Genomic DNA, 18,995 nt, shown 5'->3' with positions numbered 1-18,995 from the left:
TTTTGTAGTCTCCCTGTATCAATCTCCTTTTCTTCCTCAAGAATTAAAACAGTGTCTGTAGTTTTTGGATCTTAGTATGTCTGAAGATTTAGTATTTGGSAACTCATTGAAAAGGCTTGTCTGTGTGACTGTCTACTTTTAAAAGTAGCTATAATCAATATTCTTGTAATAACGAATGCTGAGAGGRTGGTTAGTGTTGTATTATGGCTAATGCTTATTCTTTTCCTAAAATCTTTTTGCCTATATGACTGTTTTTAACAGACCTTAATTATCTTAGAAATGTATACATACTYGAGAATTTTTACCTCCTGAGCAGCAAACTATCTCAATTGCTTACAATTACCTGTTTATACTTCTCAATAGACCTTCCATACTGAGTATTTCAACCTTTAAAGTATACAGCTTTCTTTTCTGGTACCTAGTAATACTGATGAAAGATTTCTTCACTGAAATGTTAAGTTCAGCTGTCTTATGGCAGGTAGAAAATGGTTCCTTACAATTTATTATTTCTTTTCTGTATGCACAATTCTTGTTCAACCTGCGARTAGTGTTTGAAAACTTAGAGTCTTTTGAAAAGTTTAAATCTTTGTCTTTCCTGGAAATCAGATTACAGAAAGGTTGCTGGAAAACTGCAATAAGAGCTATTGTCAATTTCATACCAATGACTTCTGTCTTCTGTTAATAAAAAGTGAAAATAACCCATTTTGTGGGTAGGTGTTTGTTAACCTCTGCATAAATTAACTATTTTCTGGATAAAGAATTATTTGTTGATCTAGCTTCTGTGGAGGCACTTCTTTTGGAGTCTTACGTGAGTCTTACTGTTTAAATCTTTCAACCAAGCATCATCRGCAACTATCTTTACACTTAAAGATGGCTCCTACTGTACGTAAATGCCCTGTAAAATGATTTTCTGCTTTTTTTTTCTATTATGAGCAGACAATTAAACTGTTAACCTCATCTCTCTCTTCTCACACAAGAGCTCCAAGCGAGAATGGAAGCCTCTGGAAGATCACAGCTGCACAGATGTACCATGGCTGCTCTTATTCATCCTCTTCTGCATAGGAATGGTGAGTAAAACTCAGAGGATTTTRTAAATGTTATGTAGGTGAAAAGTTTGCATTCATAAGAAAGGAATTTTAAAACCTGACAGTAACTTAATCACTGGGAAACATCAGGATATATTTGCATGGGAWCTGTCAGCTGTAGAACAGAAATTGATAATGTGTACATATCAGAGGCCTTGGTTCGGCATCCATAATTAGTTGTTTTTGCCAGGTCTTGCACCAGGTSCTCTTGCTCTGAAATTGCAGTTTCAGTGGTAAGTGATTTTCAGCATGGTGAACTATCATTTGACTCATGTTCCTTTGGGACTGTACATGTCCCAGAAAGGATAGCTGGTAGTCTGGTAAACAGTTAAGTGAATTAGAGTAAACCTTTTGTGAGAAACAAAGATTCTGTTTATCAAAGATTTGTCAAGGCTTTTATTTATTTATTTGTTTTACTGGATTCTTAGCAGAAACAGCTGTTGTTAACAATCATATCACTAACGGTCTTTCTTTCAAAATTGTGCCAGTTCTGTTCTCTGTGATGAAACCATCACCTTTCGCAAGTCAACCTCACAACACTGCACTTTATATTAAAAAAACAAACCTCCAAGAGCTGCAGATTAGTGACAATGAGAAGTACACTTCTTTTCACCTTKTTTGGTTTTACGGACCTGTGTTTGCTATTCTTCTTCAACAGAGAATGTTCATAGCTGTCTCGTTGTGCTGTGCTGGAAGCAGTTGTCCTTTGGGGTGTAGGACTTGTGTGCTCTCAGCTTTCTTTTCTGTTGTTCCTTGGCCTTTGCTACTTGGAATAATTCCTCTAAAAAATTTCTTCTATTTTCACCAGGATGTTTTTCAATGGTTGGGCTTCAAATGCAAAAATTATAATGATGATTTTAAATCATCTGAGTTACATTGTCACTGTAATGTGAGTATCTTGGAATTGCAAAAAGCACAGTGCTTTCTGAAGCAAGTAGCTCTCCTTTGTGTTTGTTTTTTTCCTGGTTTTGTTGATATTCTCTGTTTATTCGATTATACTCACCTGTTCCCCCAATTATAGATCAGTTTTCTGTGCATGAGTGTCCCAGATTTTCCTGTCTAAGCACTATAATATACAGAGCAATCATCTGACTGGGTCACACACCTTGTTAGTTACTGTTCTAGGAAATTTCACTTGCAGGATGCACCACCCACGTTTTCGCTGTTCCATGCCAACTTCATTACCTGTTGCCGTCACCTCATCTGATCCTGCCACTGCCATCTGTTGTTCCATGCATTTGTCTCAGCYGTTTATTCTGCTCCCACTTCTCAAATCTTAGTCTGCCTCACGTGTGAAAACAGTGGAATGTGCAGATGGTTCATTTCTYGCTGTCAGTGGTTTGCTAATGAAGCTTTTGGGCCAGTTTCTTGTTTGCGGAATCACTGCCTTGATCATGCTTTTGCTTGTGGAATATCGCAGCAAGATCTGACTGCTTGGGGTATTTTTCATACTACATGGTATAGCAGGTTGAGCTTGGCTGGGTGTCAGGTACCYTCTAAGCTGCTTTATCACTCCCCAGTGGGATGGGGGAGAGAATAAGATTGAGAACAACCAGCAGGTGAGATAAGGCAGTTTTATTGCAGTGAAAGGAAAGAAATAAGCAAGAGTGTGTGTACACATAAGCTAAGAAAAACAGTCAGTCTGTACGTCCCATCAGCAAGCGATGGTTGGACACGTCTTGGGAAGCAGGGCTTCAGCACACCTAATGGTTCCTCTGGGAGACAAATACTGAAGAATCATGAATGCCCCCTTTTGTYTTGATTTTCTTCTTCAATATGGTATCACAGGATTGTAACCTCTATCTCTAATTGGCCCAGGCTTGGCCAGCGGTATGTCCATCTTCAGAGCCATTAGGGATTGGCTCTGCTGGACATTGTGGAAGCTTCCAGAAGCTTCTCACAGAAGCCACCTCTCTGTCCCCCTGGTACCAAAAACCAGTCTGCGCAAAACCAACGCGCATGGTCTGAGCCATCTTATTTTGCATCTGTTTCTTTCCTTCATTTAAAACCAGCATCTTAAACCATAGTGGCCTTGACCTGGTCACTTGCTTTAAGAGTATTTCCTTAAAAGCAATTTGTGTTAGATAGGCCTCTTCATTCTAGCTCATCTTTGAAARCACATARCTTAAAGGAAAGGGGAAAAAAACAYTTGAAAGGAAAAAAGTCTGGATTATAGGGAATTCTCAAAGATGCATTGCAATCCCTGACATCTCCTTCGCTGCTTGTAGCTCTCTGTCACTGCCTGCCCTTGCCAACTTGCTGACCTCTTCCTTCTGCTTTATGCCCTAMTGCTGACCATATGACTCAAAAAAACACCTACGAGACTCTTAACAATGCTTGTATAATATCCAGTGCTAGATGTCTGAATCCTCTTTTAGCATGCATTCCATTTTATTATTACACAGCAGTTCTCTATGATGATCCTTGTCTTTCCTTTTCCAGTCTGAAAGAATTTTTAGACAAGCTCTGCTTAGAAACCAATTAATAAAACTAACTTTTCCCAGCTGTCAAACAGAGTATTGCTAAACTGTGGGGTTTTTTATTCCTCCAGGGTTTTATCTGTGGCTTTTCAATAGCTACAGGAGCAGCTGCAAGACTGCTTTCAGGATATGACAGTTACGGAAATATTTGTGGACAGAAAAATGTCAAGGTGGAGGGAATAGTCAACAGTGGTCTGGACCTCACACACAAGAAGTAAGTATGTGATTCAATTTTTGCATTCTGTAAACCAGGACTGGCAAAACCTTTCTTCCTTTGAGAGTGGTTTTAAATTAAGTGGGAAAAGGGATATGCCAACTCATGCCAACTTGTCCTTTGACACTTTTCACCTTTTGTCACCTAGACAACAATCTTTTGTAACAACTGGCAATATAAAACTACATATTGGTGGATATGCAATATGAATACAGCTAGGACATTGAGGAACTGCTTTTTCTTAGAATCCATGTCATGTAGGATATTGTATTAGGCTGCTGAAAAGTCTTGTGTGTTAGAGTTTTAGGTTTAAGTGACAAGTATTCTCAGATTTGTGAGTAGGCCTTTGATATCAATGGAGAAATTGTCTGYTTTTGATGCTGTATGCTCATTTTCTGTCATTGAGTGGGGTGAGATATATTTGGCACATTAAAATAACACCTCAAGATTTAAACTGTAGGCAKAATATGCATAAATTACTTGTGGAGAAAACGCACAAAACCTTGGAGGTGCACGCAGCTCTGATTAAGCAGTGCCCTGTTAAAGCTTGGACTTAAAGTTCAGGTACCTCCTCCCTGTTGTATAGAAAAACKTAACACTGCAGTAGTAGTAGTGGAGCAGTAGTAAGAATTCTGCACTGATGGGCTGGAAACCTGTGAACGTCTGTTGAGGTCTGTCAGTCAGGGCTCAGAGCCCTTCTGTATATATATCTTAAGGTCACTTAAGAAAGTAAACTGTTTACCTTAACCATAGAACAGTGGTATTAACTGACAAAAAGTGTTTCTTTCCTTGTTGATTACTTCAGGGAATTAAAAAGTTATTAATTTCTGAATATGACATCCTGCTGCTTCACACTTTCTGACTAATAGAAAACTGATGATTTTCATAAATTATTTTGGAAGCATGCTTTCCTGATATCTGATTATTTTTAGTTGCTATTCAAAAGACTTCTAAATATCTCATTTAAGATTTAATGTGGCTAGATAATTGGTGGTTACCAGAAAGATCTGAGACAAATAAAATGTCTGGAACTTTTTAAARATATTTTTGTTGTCAGAAAAATAATTCCTTAATCTAATTCCATCTTTTAGGAAGATTGAAAGGTTTAAAATTTACGCAGCATAGTTTTCCTGTTTTTTTTTTTACCAAAACGTTTTAGCACTTTCTAAACCATATGTATTCAGTACAAAACTGTGATTCTCTTGTTCTGAGAGAAAATGCAAAGTTTCAAATCATAATTGTAAGTTTACCTTTAGGAGAAACGGTGTCTGAGTTCATGTGAAAGTAGAGAAATTCAGACACCTTACTGAAATGTAATAATTAATATTGTGATAGTCTTCTATGTGTGATGTAAATCAGGCCATCATGTGGGAAGACATCTACCATTAAGTGATTTCCTCTTGTAAAAGTAAGGTCAAAAGACAGCAAATAAAAAGAGAGACTTTTTAACACAGCTAATTTACAGAGCCCATTGTTTTTCAAGGTGTCTTAATGAGGTTCAAAAGAATTACATTTTTCTRACAAAGATGTCATGGCTTGAGGCACAACCTAAGCAAATTAATTGATGCACACATATCAGTGTGTATATTGTCTTTATTTGGTTGAGAGCAAACCTGCTAAGACAGATTATTCTTTAACTGTTAACCTGAAGTGCCTGGTACAGTCCAGGATATGCAGTTTTGGAAGAGATCGGTTCTTGTATCCTTCCTTCTCTCACACCCTGTAGTTTCTTCTGAAAAATTGCCAAGCAAATTAAAAAAGCTATCTGCTTTGCATCTGTCTCTAGCAGATGGAGTTCCTACAGTGTCTGAGGTGAAGTTCATTGGAGTATTTAATGCTATTTTTATAGGAGCACTTTGCAGACAGACTGTAAAAATAAACTCTTCTTCCTGCCTGTACATTTCAGTTTGTAAAGAAAGAAAAGACTTTTAAGCTYCACAAATGGAGCTCTGGAAACATGAAGTTATTCTCATTTCATTTTGCTTGCAGGGTAATTCTGTTTTCATTTCCCAGTCCAAGGGCTGAAAAGTTAAATCATCTGTAAAAATAACATTTTCTTCCCTGTATATGACAGCAACCCATAGGCACTGTCATGTGGAAGTGGAATTGATGTGGTCTGTGTGGATATGGAAATCTGGGTGGTAAGGGTGAAGAGCAGAGTCCTCACAGGGATATGATTTGCTCTGTGTACATCAGATATGCTGAAATCAGTGAGATGATATGTTGAGAACAAGGATTTTACAGCCTGGTCTCACGAACAATGAGTGGATCAGACATATTTTATTTTTATAAAAGAACCACAGCACACTTCAATAGTCTGTGCTCTAGAGCCAGACACAGGATTATACTCTAGCCATGGCACTGAATTCTAATTAAATCTATCTGCTTCAAGTAAGCCCCTTGCTTTACAAGTTCWGGTAGTTACAATGGTGTTTAAAAAGATGACCTTTTATTTGCAAATAAATKATGAACATGGCAGACAAATGTAAGTCCCTGAAATGCTAGTTCAGTCTGGTTTTTGATCCCCAAACATTGTTACTTGGACAGAATTCAGTTTGTGCTGTCTACTCAAGTACAAGGAGATGTGCATGTGATGCTGTGGGGAATAGTTAGGGTGCCGTTCCACCTGAACATGCCTTTGGCCTCAGGAAATGCTTGGAGTGTAGTTAATGGGAACACCCATTAAGGAAGAGTTTGCAGCATGCACACAGAGAATTTGGTTGAGTTAAACTATATATGCYCTACTGTTAAAGAAATGTTTAACACTAAACTCTCATCTCCATTAGATGGTACAGGTCAATTATGATACTGGATTTATGTACCTTGAGAAAGAGAACCTAAACAAAGAAATCCCAGGAAGTTATTTCCTTTGCAATTTAAACACCCTATCCTTCACATGACAGCCTGGACCWGCAGCGCTATAAGGGCCTGGAGTAGTCTTGCTTTTCATTAGTTTGCTGTTGCATTGCTAAATGGTTGCCATATGGTCATCTTCACACCCTCCTAGGTTGGTTTTTGTGGGGGTTTCACTTGGTTCTTTACTGCACGTTGCAATATGGTAGTTACACTTCCTATGGAAACCATGCCCTATGGGCTGTACACTCCAGCTGTTAATTTTTAGGTAATATTTAGGATTGTAGCTTTGTCTATTCTAACTGTTACTAATGTTCAGATACTAGCTCTAGGTTTCTCCTCTACAGCTACCTGAAAGGAGGYTGTAGATGGGGGAATCAATCTCTTCTCCCAGTAACAAGTGACAGGATGAGAGGAAATGGTCTCAAACTGTGCAAGAGGAGGTTTAGGTTGGACATTTTAACAAATTTCTTTATGAAAAGATTATCAAGCCCAGGGAAGTGGTTTAGTCACCGTTCCTGGAGGTATTTRTACGATGTGTGGATGTGGTGCTTAGGTACATGGTTTGTGTTTGTGCCTGCTTAGGGCAGTGCTGTGTTTGCAGTCAGAGTAGGTGATGTGAAGGGTCTTTCCCAACCAAAATGATTCTATCACTCTAGATCTACCTTCTTTTGATTTAAAGCCATTCCCCCTTGTCCTTTCACTATTTGCTTGTATGAAAAAAAACGCTTTCTGTCTATTACAGAACGCCCTGTCACTACTAGAAAGCTGCCATACGGTCTCTCCATGGTTTTCTCTTCACGAGGCAAAACAGYCCCAACTGTCTTAGCCTGTCTTCATGCTCTCCAGCCCTCTTAYCATTTTCATGGGCCTCCTCTGCACTCACTCTAATGGGTTCATGTCTTACCTGTACTGGATATCCCAGGGCTGGGTGCAGTATAGAAGGTGGGGGACCCTGCTGAGGGAAGAGTAAAACTTGCCTTGCCAGTTATGCTTTTTTTCTCATTTCATTTTGCTTGCAGGGTAATTCTGTTTTCATGCACTACTGCATGTTTCACTATGCACTACTACCTCTAAGTCCTTCTCTGCAGGGCTGATACTTCATAAAGATGCATAAAGGTGCCTATGTTGTCAGTCTCCTTTATTGATTTTCAAATAGCAAACATATTTTCATTTGCAGTGTTGAAGCATATGATTACTTTGTTTACATCAGTCTGTGTATTGCTAATATATTTTCGTATTAGACAATTAGTCTATTGCTGATTGTAAATAACTGACATTTCAGTACAAAGCATGTAAGTACAGTCTTCTAAGGAGAAACAAAACCTGTTCTGTGGTGGCACAGTATGAAACTTTCTGCAGTAAAATCACTTATTTTCTGTAAGTAAGCTTTATAAACAAAAGTAATTTTTTTTTCTGCAGTGCTGGTGCATAGATTCTGGTTCCTGTTTTAGCTMCTTGAAATTAAAGAGTCCTATTTCTGTCTTCCTAGACCACAGATTGAAGCCACAAATTTGATAGCTTAGAGTTTTCTGTGCAGCTCCCATGGTGCTGTCAGAGCTGTTTCTGTACCATACAATGCCATGTTTGAATTTTATATGTCTGTTGAAGGCTGTGCCAACACTTCTCTCAAAACTGCATATGATGTTGTAGTTGCATTGTATTTCTAAATTTTCAGGCCTGAGTTAAAATTGTAGTGCTAATTWTACAAAATATTCTGGCGATTAAAATGATGGCTTAGCCCTTGAATTGAAATCACTTGAATGGACTTGAATCAGTGGACTGAGTTCTAGCTTGCTAATCGTGAAATTCCTGATTTAGTTTCCTTAGGGATCCTGCTCTTCAGGAACTGTAGCCATACCCTATAGCTCCCACAACCCAGGGTCTCTGCCTAGGCTGAGGGATAGATGGACAGTCACATATGGGACATTGACACAGCTGGTTACACTGACCGCCAGTGACAAGATGCTGCCTTCAGCAGTGGAACTCACAAACACAAGCACAGCCAGCCATTTCCCCTCCTTCTCCTGGGCTGACAGCRGCAGAAGGTCATTAGAGTAGGCACACACGTGACACTTTCCAGGTTCACAAGCTCACATACATTTGTGGGTTCTCCAAACACCAGCACCCCACCCTCTTGTCCACCTCATGGGTTATCCCTACTCAGCAACTGATCCAGCTTGGTGCCAACTAGCAAACACTCATGCACTTACTCCACAGGCACCTCACACCCACAAATCCCCCCAAATAACACCTCAGACCCTCTGCCCRGCTGACACCTTTGCCTGGACCCAGAGCTCCCTACTCATCATCTGGTGCAGCTTTGAGTTTGCTGATGAATTATACCAGGGGTTGGAATCAATGATCCTTGTGGGTTTTTTTCCAACTCAGGATCTTCTGTGAKTCTATAACTTGCACAGACCTGCTCTGAAGAAGGTACAGGTTCTCAGCCCAGTCAACAAGCAGCACCACAAGGGCTGTGTCCACTTACGCTGAGTCTATCACCTTTGTAGCTGCTTTTTTTTTTTTTTTTTGGTGGGCACACAATGTTACCAGCCCAGCAACTTGTTGTCAAGACCCGTCCCTGCCACTGGCACAAAGACCCCACTCACTTTGGTAGCTGTCACCACCGGCTTGGGGCACCCAAACCCCTAGTCTGATTTTGCTGGTACCAAATCCATCACACCCATGTCAGTCCTCCCAGTAGCTGACAGTTAATCCCTGCAGCACTCTCAGCGTCCATGCACATGGGATAGGGACTAGAATTATGCAGASGGAGAGCTAAAAGCTTTGGTAATAGAACAGGACAGACTGCAGTGATCAGGTGCTAAGATTGGTCAGATAATGTACTAACCAAGTCAACTTGCAAGTAAAAGAATTACACCCTTTTACACCCCTTTCTGTCATGTCACCCAGTACCATGCACATTCCCTCAGCAGTTGGCAGAGTCCCACTGAACCCTCCTACATTCTGCATCTATGAGATTGCTTCCCAATAAGTCACAAAGCCCTTGTCTGCAGTTTTGTGATAGCACATCAGTTTCTGTGATTGACTGGGTTAGTTTCTGATTATTGTTTTTATTAAGTGGCCATGTTTTATGTCTGAACATCTTCCTTCTTTTCCTTATCTCAATTTGGCAAGGTGCTTAGTGAGATAGTCTTAGTGAAAAAGAATAATTTTCATAAACCACATATCCTTAACGATTACTGTGACTGACCAGGTTTGTCCTCATCCTAGCCTTCCCTGCCACCTCAGTCAGGTTTGACTCTGTAGGTTCTTGTTTGTAGCACCTTTGACCAAATACCCTCAAAGGAGAGACTTTCCTTCCATGTACCCTTTTTGTGTGGAATAGCAACTGGAGGAACTTGTCCTCATGATGTGGAAGCTGTAACGGGAGTGTTCAATTCATACAGCTGTTGTATGTCTAGATATCWACTGAAGAGTATATGACATAAGGGAAAACTGTGGCTTACTGGTTGCATGCAGTTACTTTGACTGTGTCTGCAGGACAGAATTGTAATGCTTGCAATTGTTTCTCAGGCTTCAGTGGTCTATGGAGTCCCAAAATGTGTAGTCTATAATTAGTAAAAAAAAAAATAGGAGTGGATGATTTCACTGAGATGTTGACAAAGAAAGGGATTGTTTTAAGAATGCAAGTAATCTATTACCATGTTACAGTTGATTTAGATGACATGAGTTTTGATAGACTTTCGAGGAAGACTGTACTACATAATAAACATTCTTGTACACTAACTCTGTGTAATGGAACAGTAAACATCAATTAGCACATAGACTGAAGGTGTTCAGGCAGGACCTAAATGTTTTCTAGGAGCAGAAGGGATTTTTGCTGATTACAGAATTAATTCCCATCATGAGGACTGCAAAAGTAGAAATGGCATTTTATGTGGCTGATTGCTGGTGTTTTCATATGATGATGTTAGGTAATASAAAGAGAGTATTTCAATGCATAGTATATCCCCAGCATTGTAGGGATTTAAGACTTGTTCAGCTTTCAAAGAGAAAAGCATCTGTATTATACTATCAGTGAGAATTCTGTGGGGTTAATGTTTCTCATAAAATGTATGTAGCTAGGAGATGTTAATTAAGAATCTATAATATGTACCTCATGCACTGGATTTTTAGATGAGACTCATTGTGGAAAGTTAGCAAATAGAATTTCTTTAAAACACTGCCTTTAAACATTAGATAGTTCTACTCAAAATAATGGAAGGATATTTATATCTAAATAAATACTAAAGTAATCTGTTCAGTCATGATGTGGAAAATCAATCTAAAAAGCTGTTTTTAATTACTGTTATTATGTGTATTCATTAATATAGCCATGGACTTTTCCTTTTTGCAGCATAAGAATGACTTTATTTGGTTTGTTGGGTYTTTTTTGAAAAAAATTGAAAATCTCAGCGTCAAGTGTAAGGTTGGAATGAAAGCTTGTGAGTGTTTGAACTCATATCTGTGAAGGGGTGTGGTAGTACTACAGCTGTTTTTATGAGTAGCACCATTTGAATGGACTTGAATCAGATAGAGTTAAACATCCTTTCTGTGTGGTCCAGAGGTATATAAATACCCATACATTTGTTGTGCTTATGTTGAGTACATAAATTCTTTTGATCCACATAGGTATAATAATATCAAATTTTSTATGTTTCTGGGTAGAGTGGATCACTCAATGTGGGCTGAAACCCAAAGTCTGAAATTTTGTTCAGTGTAATTAAAGTGTTAATTAAAGTAGAAATAATTTACCTTTTTTCCTTCCCTAGGTATGTATTCTTCTTGGATCCATGCAACATTGATCTAGTACATCAGAAGATTAAGTCCATTGCCTTGTGTGTATCAGCTTGCCCAAGGAAAGAACTGAAAACTCTGGCTGATATTCAGAAATTTGCAGAAACTAATGGTATGAAAAAAAATAGGTTTTTGTTCATATACCAGATAYTTTCATAGCATCAAAAAATGACTCATTTGTTAGCTGAACTAAAAATGAAGCGTGCGTTAAGAAATATGAATAGAAATAATGTGCTCTTTTCATTAAGCTGAAACAGTATGCTACTGTGTCATGGTGTCTTGGGCAGTTTTGAAAGCTTATTTTTAAAGCAGGAGTACAAAATGTAACAAGCATTTTGAGGGAGTGTCTGACTATAAGATATATTCTCAGCTCCTAAGCAAATGATCTGACATGGCTGCCTGACAGTAGTGCTGTTGAAATGTTATCATGTTTATGGGGTTAGTGAGAGCTGTGCTATATTTAATGGCACTTGTGGCACAGGGTACGGCTGTGTATGTGAAAATATTCCTGCTTTTATTTAGTGCTACAGTGCAGTTCCTGTTTTGTTTTGTTTTTTTTACGCTTTTCTTTTAAAAAGAAGTGTAAGGGAAACCAACTGTATTAACAAATGAAATATTATGCCSTGTCTTCCTTAAGAATAGTACTTTTTCTCAATAGTAGTTGTAGTTGTAATACTGACATTACTAGTTCCTATTTTAGCAGTCTATGGAATTAAATGCATGAGAAGTAACCAACCTTTGGACATACAAAAGAAAGTAAAGATAAAAACCTAATTTCAGGAAATTGCTGCATTTTTTAGCTATTCGARTGGGAACATTTTCCTAATGTGTAGGAACAGTCCTAAACTTATCTTCTTATTTTCTAAAACAATGCAGTAATATTTATTTGCAAGGTACTTAACTAAAAATGAGTCAGTCTGGATGACCCTATACAAAGCAGTGGAACTTTTCATAAAAAAAGCAAATGTTTCTTTCTGTACTAGCACAGGTTATGTGAGTACTTCRTATTGGAGAGCAGAGTGAGTGGGACACTGTTAGGGTCCTTGTTYTCCCACTACACTGTGCCTGCACACCTGGGTGTCTGACATCTAAATAAGGGTGCTGAACTCCCATGAGGTATCACAGCTTTCGTAGAGCTGCACAAACAGCTTCCTTATGTGGTCTGTGCACCATTGCTGATCACAAGTGAARTAGTCAATCTCTACAGTTGCATTCTTTACTCCTTCTCTGAGCATGCTGTGTTTTTCTTAACTAAAGCAGGCCAGTTCTTTGTTAGTATGAAGTGAAGGTCATTTGTGATGAAGTTTAAGTACTTTTTGAAGCAGTGGAATTCAGCCATGTCTTTTTTTATCACCAGCTATGTTTTTAAGTCAAATCTTATAAATTGTGCCTGAAATATGTTCAGTRTAGCTATCTTTTAAAGTACAACAAAAACCACTCTACCCAAACATGCTGTGCTATGYATTTCCCTCAGGATTCTTTGTTCTATTTGTATTTTCCTTAGAGCTTTAGATTTTAAAACCTAAAGATGTATTTCCTAAAAAACTAATATGACAGGCAATTTTTTGCAGTTTCCAGAAGCRTGGTCAAAAGTATAAAACCTGATGCTTGTACAGAGAAAAACCACTAATGAGTTCAATTCCTAATTTTCTTTACATGATAGTTGGCTTGTGAAAAACAGGTATTACACTAAACTGAGCTTTCCTTTTATAGATGAGGTCTGCGCAAGACTGAAATCACATGTTCAGAGAAATTTTGTGGTTATATTTCTGCTTCAATGTTCACCAAGCTATGGAAGTTCCAAAAAATGTTGGAACATTTGCAGCAAATGAATGGCTTGATTATTAATTATCTTATCTGTTGYGTATATATACATATCAAGTGTGATTCAACAAGAAAATAATTKTAATGTTTTAAATGTATAGTAAAGAATGCAGCCAACTCCTAATTTTGCTGTGTTGAGCCTTTCTGAAAAGTTTTAACTCTTCTTCCATCCTAAAAATAGGAATTGTCTGGAGACAGACTCTGTASGAGTTGCATGTGCTTTTGTAGTGTTAGCTATTTTCACCTGGTTTATATGCCATCCCTGAAATCACCTTGCTTGTCCATGCACCTTGAAATTCTTTATTCAATTACTGCCCAAGAACCCTTCCACAACCCAAAGAAATCACCTGTKGTGCCTCAGCTGGCCATCAACAGGTGGTGTGGTTAAGTTCAGATAAATGTGTTTTCRAATCTAATTATCAAGAGCTGTAACATGTAAAACATACTAAAACATCTTTGTATTGAATAGTGATTTTATCAATATCCATATGATTTTCCATCTAGCTTAGCATTTATAGTATTTTTCCGAAAGTGAGACAGGCTCTTRATGTTCTCACAACAGGACAGAACTGCGAATCCCATAGTTTCAGAACAGTTATGGCAGACCTTATATTTATCGTGCAGTTCTGCAACAGAGATTATAAATAAGCATTTTGGGCAGGGAAAATGCTTGCTTGAGGCAAGAAGACCGTTTCATGACAAAACAGCCTTTTAGCTTTCTGAGTCAGTAATGACGGACTTGCTCTTCTGCTGTAATTTGGGAAAAGGAGCTGATTTTGAATAACAGAGCACCATTTCAGGGCAGTAACTCTGTGAATAACAGAGCACCATTTCAGGGCAGTAACTTCATTCATACCTCTACCTCACTTGCCGTCTCACAGTTAGGTCCCGCCTTTGCACATTCCATCAAGGAAGAGAAGAAACCCATCCCTTACAAAGCCAGGCCAATTTTAAGAAAACAAGAAAGCTTTACCTTTAATGTGTTCAGGATAACTGACACCCACAAAACTGGAACCAGCTTGGACTTTTACAAGATGAAGAAAAGGGAAAGAGAAAGCTGGGCACTTGACCACTCCGATCTTTGATCTACACAGAGGTGTAAGTTGTACAGGAATATTCTGGAGCAACTCCTGGGAGTTACACAAGAAGGTAACGAGTGTTACCTGGGGAATGTTGTAATGCTGTTCTCAAACAGCARTAAGAGTTCTTGAGTTCATAGAACTATTGATTATTGAGCTATTGAGCATGTTATGTGTTGTGAATTGACTGATGTTGTTGTCCTCAGGATTTTCTCACCCAGCAGAGCACCTCAGGGCACAGAGTACTTGTGATCCAATGTTTTGGTTGGTCTTGGCCCTTAAAAAGGATGAATTTTGAGTAGTGTGACTGAAAGCCGTTTTTCMCAGAAACCCAATTGATGCTTCAAAACTTAATGTCTGTGATGTATTGCAATGTTACTCACCAAAGCTTTTTGGAATATCCTTGAAGATATAATTAATCTATGACTGTGCCAAATGAATAATGAAATGTCATTATTAAAGAGAAACACTAGACAGGTGGCCATAATTTCTATTGTGTTTAATTCATTGATAACTATAGTGTCTGCTTAATGTGTGAACTGCTACCCCTATTTGTTGTATAGATATCTGGATGCATATTTGGAAACCTAAAATGAAATTTCTGTTTTTTAGCATGTTGGTAGGCATCTGTGTTGTCAAAATTCTGTAGCTAGACCAGGCTATGTGTGGTCTGGGTGGACATAGAGCCAGAGGAAATGCTTCATTAGGTTTGCTACAGAGACTGACCTGGAAGAGATCAATAAAGGAAATCAGTCTGGCTGAGTCAGAGCAGGTGACATCTTTAAGCTATTAGAAGCAACCACAAGGGAAACAAAAAGGATTTTTCTTTTGTCTGAAGATAATGACATCTTTATGTGTAGTGGTTAAAGTACATCTTTGCCGTTCCTATTGGCACTTGCCTTAGAAATAGCTGTTACCTGGGTCATTGCCAGCTTCTGACATTTTTCATCTGCTCTTGTTCCCTCTGCCTTTGTTTTCAGTGAAAGAATGCTGTTGAAAACTTAATCCTCTGCTCATGATTTTCTTGAAGCATGTTGTACTGTGTTGGTTATAGGTATCTTATGCTTAAAGCAATTTGGAACCTATAGGTCTTTGCAAACATGGGTATTTTAATTTTGAGTGTCTTTTTTTTTTTTTTTTTTTTTTTTTTTTTTTTTTTTTTTTTTTGTTAAATAGAGTAAAAACAAATTATGAGCCCTTTTGAGGCATAGAGGCAACAACTGCTACTCTACCTTGTTACCAGAACTGTCCGTCAGGGTTGCCTTATATTGAAAATGTATCCTTCCAGTTAGAATGAAATTGTTTCCTCTAYAGAAAATGACTGCCTGTGGAGTCCTCCAGTAATACTGTATCGTGTTATTGATTACATTAATAAGCCATTTGGAAAGGGGAAGAAACAGTGAGGTTATATGTTTTATAGTGACTACTGAATTATTTAGAATTATATGAAAAAAACCTCTATTATCAATTGCAGTAGAATAAAATTTCAAATCAAAAGGAATGCACCCAGAAAGAAGGTGTGGGAAACCATAGTTATGCATATAGTGTTTTAATTTAAAATTGTTATTGGTACTTGAGGAAGAGATTGTGAAACTACTAAGGATCACAAGAGGATTAGGTTGGAAGCATGGCCTTGTCTGAAAATGTAACTTTTAGGAATTGTAARGAGGGACTGCATTTTGTGTAAACTCATGCTTTGTTGGCATCATAAAGTCTCTGTTCTGGTTCTTTCTTGACCAATTTTTTAAACTTATACACAAAGACACTCATGTGTTCACATACTGCAGAGAAAGGAAACAAGGATTATCATCATAGTAAAAGGACCAGTGATTTCCTCTGCCTGTAAAAGGGAWAACTATCAGGAAGAAGGTCATTAAAAGCAGGAATAGATTAGAGAAGGATGAAAAATTATTATTCCATGATCTCATAAACTGAGTAATGTGAAACTAAAGATCAAAAATGAAATCACTAAGCGTCAAAGAGTCAGATGTTTCTCCACAGCAGTTATGATAAATTTACAAAGGTTACTTCTGTGAGGCTATTTCAGATACAAAAAGATTAAGTTTTAGAAGACGTTTGGATATTTAGTTAGTACTGAAGGCYGTCCTTAAGCTCTAAGTGGTACAGAGCTAAAGATACAGTCGGAGAAACATCTGCTACTTGACTAGATGGGTTCCTAATTTGATTCCAGAATCACTGGTTTTATTTAGCATTGGAAGAAATACAAGTGGAGAAATAGGTAAATTATATTTGTTTTCAACTTTCTGTACTGTTAATAGGAGAAAATGAAGATTATTGTCTTGTTTTTTTAGTTGCAACTCAGAATACATATATATATCCATTCTCAGTCTACAGATTTTTTTTTACATACTTTTACTTGTTACAGTAACAGTTATAACAGTTGTAATATCTGTCACAGTAGTTCTCTTTGTGGTCTTCAATTCTAGAGACTTTTGAAGACCTAGTGGGGTTTTGTGATGGATCTTTCTTGGAACATTCTTGCAGGCACTGGAGAATGCTTACTTTCGCTTCACTTCCATATTGATTTATATAAGCAACTGTAATTTCTGCTGCCCTCTGATGCTCATTCTTTTAAAGAAGTGGTGATATGTCTCTGTGCAACAACTAGAAGTATAATATATATATACATATGTGTAAATCTTACTTTACTTCATTTAAAACACACAGTGTGCTTCTGGAAGGCACAGAAGATCAGATCTAGAGAATTAATCCTTTTTTTTTTTCTCTGGGAACAATTCTGCTATATTAATTTGAGAAATCCTAGCTGCAGAGTAGTCTTTCCTATGCCTTTTTGCACGTCTCAAGGCACTGCTACTTTGCTAGGGCCCAGAAATCAGATTTAGGTGCAAAGTTTCAGCTCTCTCCTTACTTGGTCTTCTGGCTCTATTCCTGCACAATTTGCAAAAAGCATAGCTAAAATGTTTCACTGTGTTTGTGCAATCCTGTGGTGCTTCCACTTTATCTGATATTTTAGGCCATATTCAAATCTAAGATCACATTATAGTGTAAGAATTSGTGGCTAAGAAGTGGAGTTCTTGTTTTTCTCAGTCATTTCCAGCTCTGATGCTAATCTGTGCGTGACTAAATGCTACATCATTCCTAAATGAAGATTAAATATGTCTGCTCTTGGACTGTTTTTGTTGTTCTGAAATAGATAAATAGGAAATTTATACAATCCTAAACTTTTATGCTTAGTTCTAGTGTTCTGAGTAGAACTGCTTCCTATACTTGTAGATGGATTATAATTCCTGTTGTCAGAGCTAGTAGTCAAAGAATAAAGAAAGTCTGGTCAACACCATGTGGTTTGTTTCATGGTGATCTGAACCTATTCCCATTTGACAGTCCRTGAACAGAGGATCATGTTATTACTTGCCATAGGCATGCTCTTTCTGGGGTCATGCAGCATTGTTCTCTTTACTGACAGAACTCAGCAAAGGATAGTAACTACCACCTTCTGTCGAAGTAGTGCTTGGCATTTTATCAGTTCTGGGGTTTTTGGCTGTGGAATTTGCAGCAGCCATATACATTACAGTGTTTTAAGCTCTCACTTTTATGTGCTATGTTGCTAGTCCATAATATACTAAGGTAATATCCCATGATTGGTAATATATCAAGTTGTCTCATTKCATGAAGCTTTGAATGGGTAGTGTGGTTCAGATTAACAGTTTAGGGCTGATAGAGTTTGACAGATTTCAGGCAAGTTCTGGGGTGAGAAATGTGGGAAAGTGTTAAGAGTTTTATCCTTGTGGGAGTCTGGGAGTCTTGCCCTTGCTGAAAACCAGTGAACTCCAACTCTTGTCAGTATCARTATAATACTCCAGCCTTTATTGCATGGGTTGGTCAAGTATAATCATCTGTGAGTCATGTATTTGTAATGTTAGCTAAGTTCTGAGTGGTGAACTTAGTCATAAAATACCCAGAACTCAAGAGGAACTAGGACTGGGCTGAAAGTCCAGAGGTGAGTGGTTTTGATTTTAGCATTTGCTAACGTTCCTGCACGTTTCTGTGTCAGTGGGTTTGATTCCTGTGTTAGAGAACTTAATGAACTAATAGGGTGTTACTTGTGAAGGAGACAATGAATTAAGATACAAAGTTTTTGWGCTATAATCTCTGCTTCATCACATGGCCTTTTAGAAGTCAGTCATCAAACACCATAGAATATGCTATGTTGGGGAGACCCATGAGGGTCCATGTAGTCCACCTTCAGGCCCTGCACAGGATACCCCAAAAATCGCACCGTGTATCTGAGAGCATTGTACAAACACTGCTTGCGCTCTGTCAGGCTTGGTGCTGTGACCACTTCCCTAAGGAGCCTGTTCCAGTGCTAGATCACCCTCTGGGTGAACACTCTTCATAATAACTAACCTAAACCTCCCCTGACACAACTTCATACCATTCCCTTAGGTCCTGTCACTGGTCACCACAGAAAAGAGAGCAGTGCCTGCCACCCCTTTTCTTCTCACGAGGAAGTTACAGACTGCTTTGAGGTCTCCCCTCAGTCTTCTCCAGGCTTAACAGACCGAGTGACCTCAGCTGCTCCTCACATGGCTTTTCCTCAAGGCCCTTGATCATCTTAGTTGCTCTGCTTTGGATGGTCTCTAAGAACTTAATGCCTTTTTTATGTTCTGTCACCCAG

General features: G+C 38.3%; 1 protein-coding gene across 3 annotated transcripts in view; it reads left to right on the top strand.

Annotated features, from left to right (window-relative positions):
* Positions 1-18,995, top strand: part of SLC44A1 (solute carrier family 44 member 1) — an 81,476-nt gene that overhangs the window by 14,572 nt on the left and 47,909 nt on the right. For all 3 annotated transcript variants that reach the window (XM_057385183.1, XM_057385174.1, XM_057385166.1), the window contains exons 2-4: positions 978-1,067; positions 3,637-3,779; positions 11,411-11,547. In XM_057385183.1, the coding sequence (XP_057241166.1) occupies positions 978-1,067; positions 3,637-3,779; positions 11,411-11,547 (370 nt within the window). The remainder of the gene's footprint in view (positions 1-977; positions 1,068-3,636; positions 3,780-11,410; positions 11,548-18,995) is intronic.

The sequence above is a fragment of the Malurus melanocephalus genome, unplaced genomic scaffold (assembly GCF_030028575.1).
Source record: "Malurus melanocephalus ecotype Western Australia unplaced genomic scaffold, MMel_1.1 scaffold_15, whole genome shotgun sequence".
Classification (NCBI taxonomy): domain Eukaryota; kingdom Metazoa; phylum Chordata; class Aves; order Passeriformes; family Maluridae; genus Malurus; species Malurus melanocephalus.
Note: the sequence above shows the minus strand (reverse complement) of the source record. Positions and strands in the feature narration are given on the sequence as shown.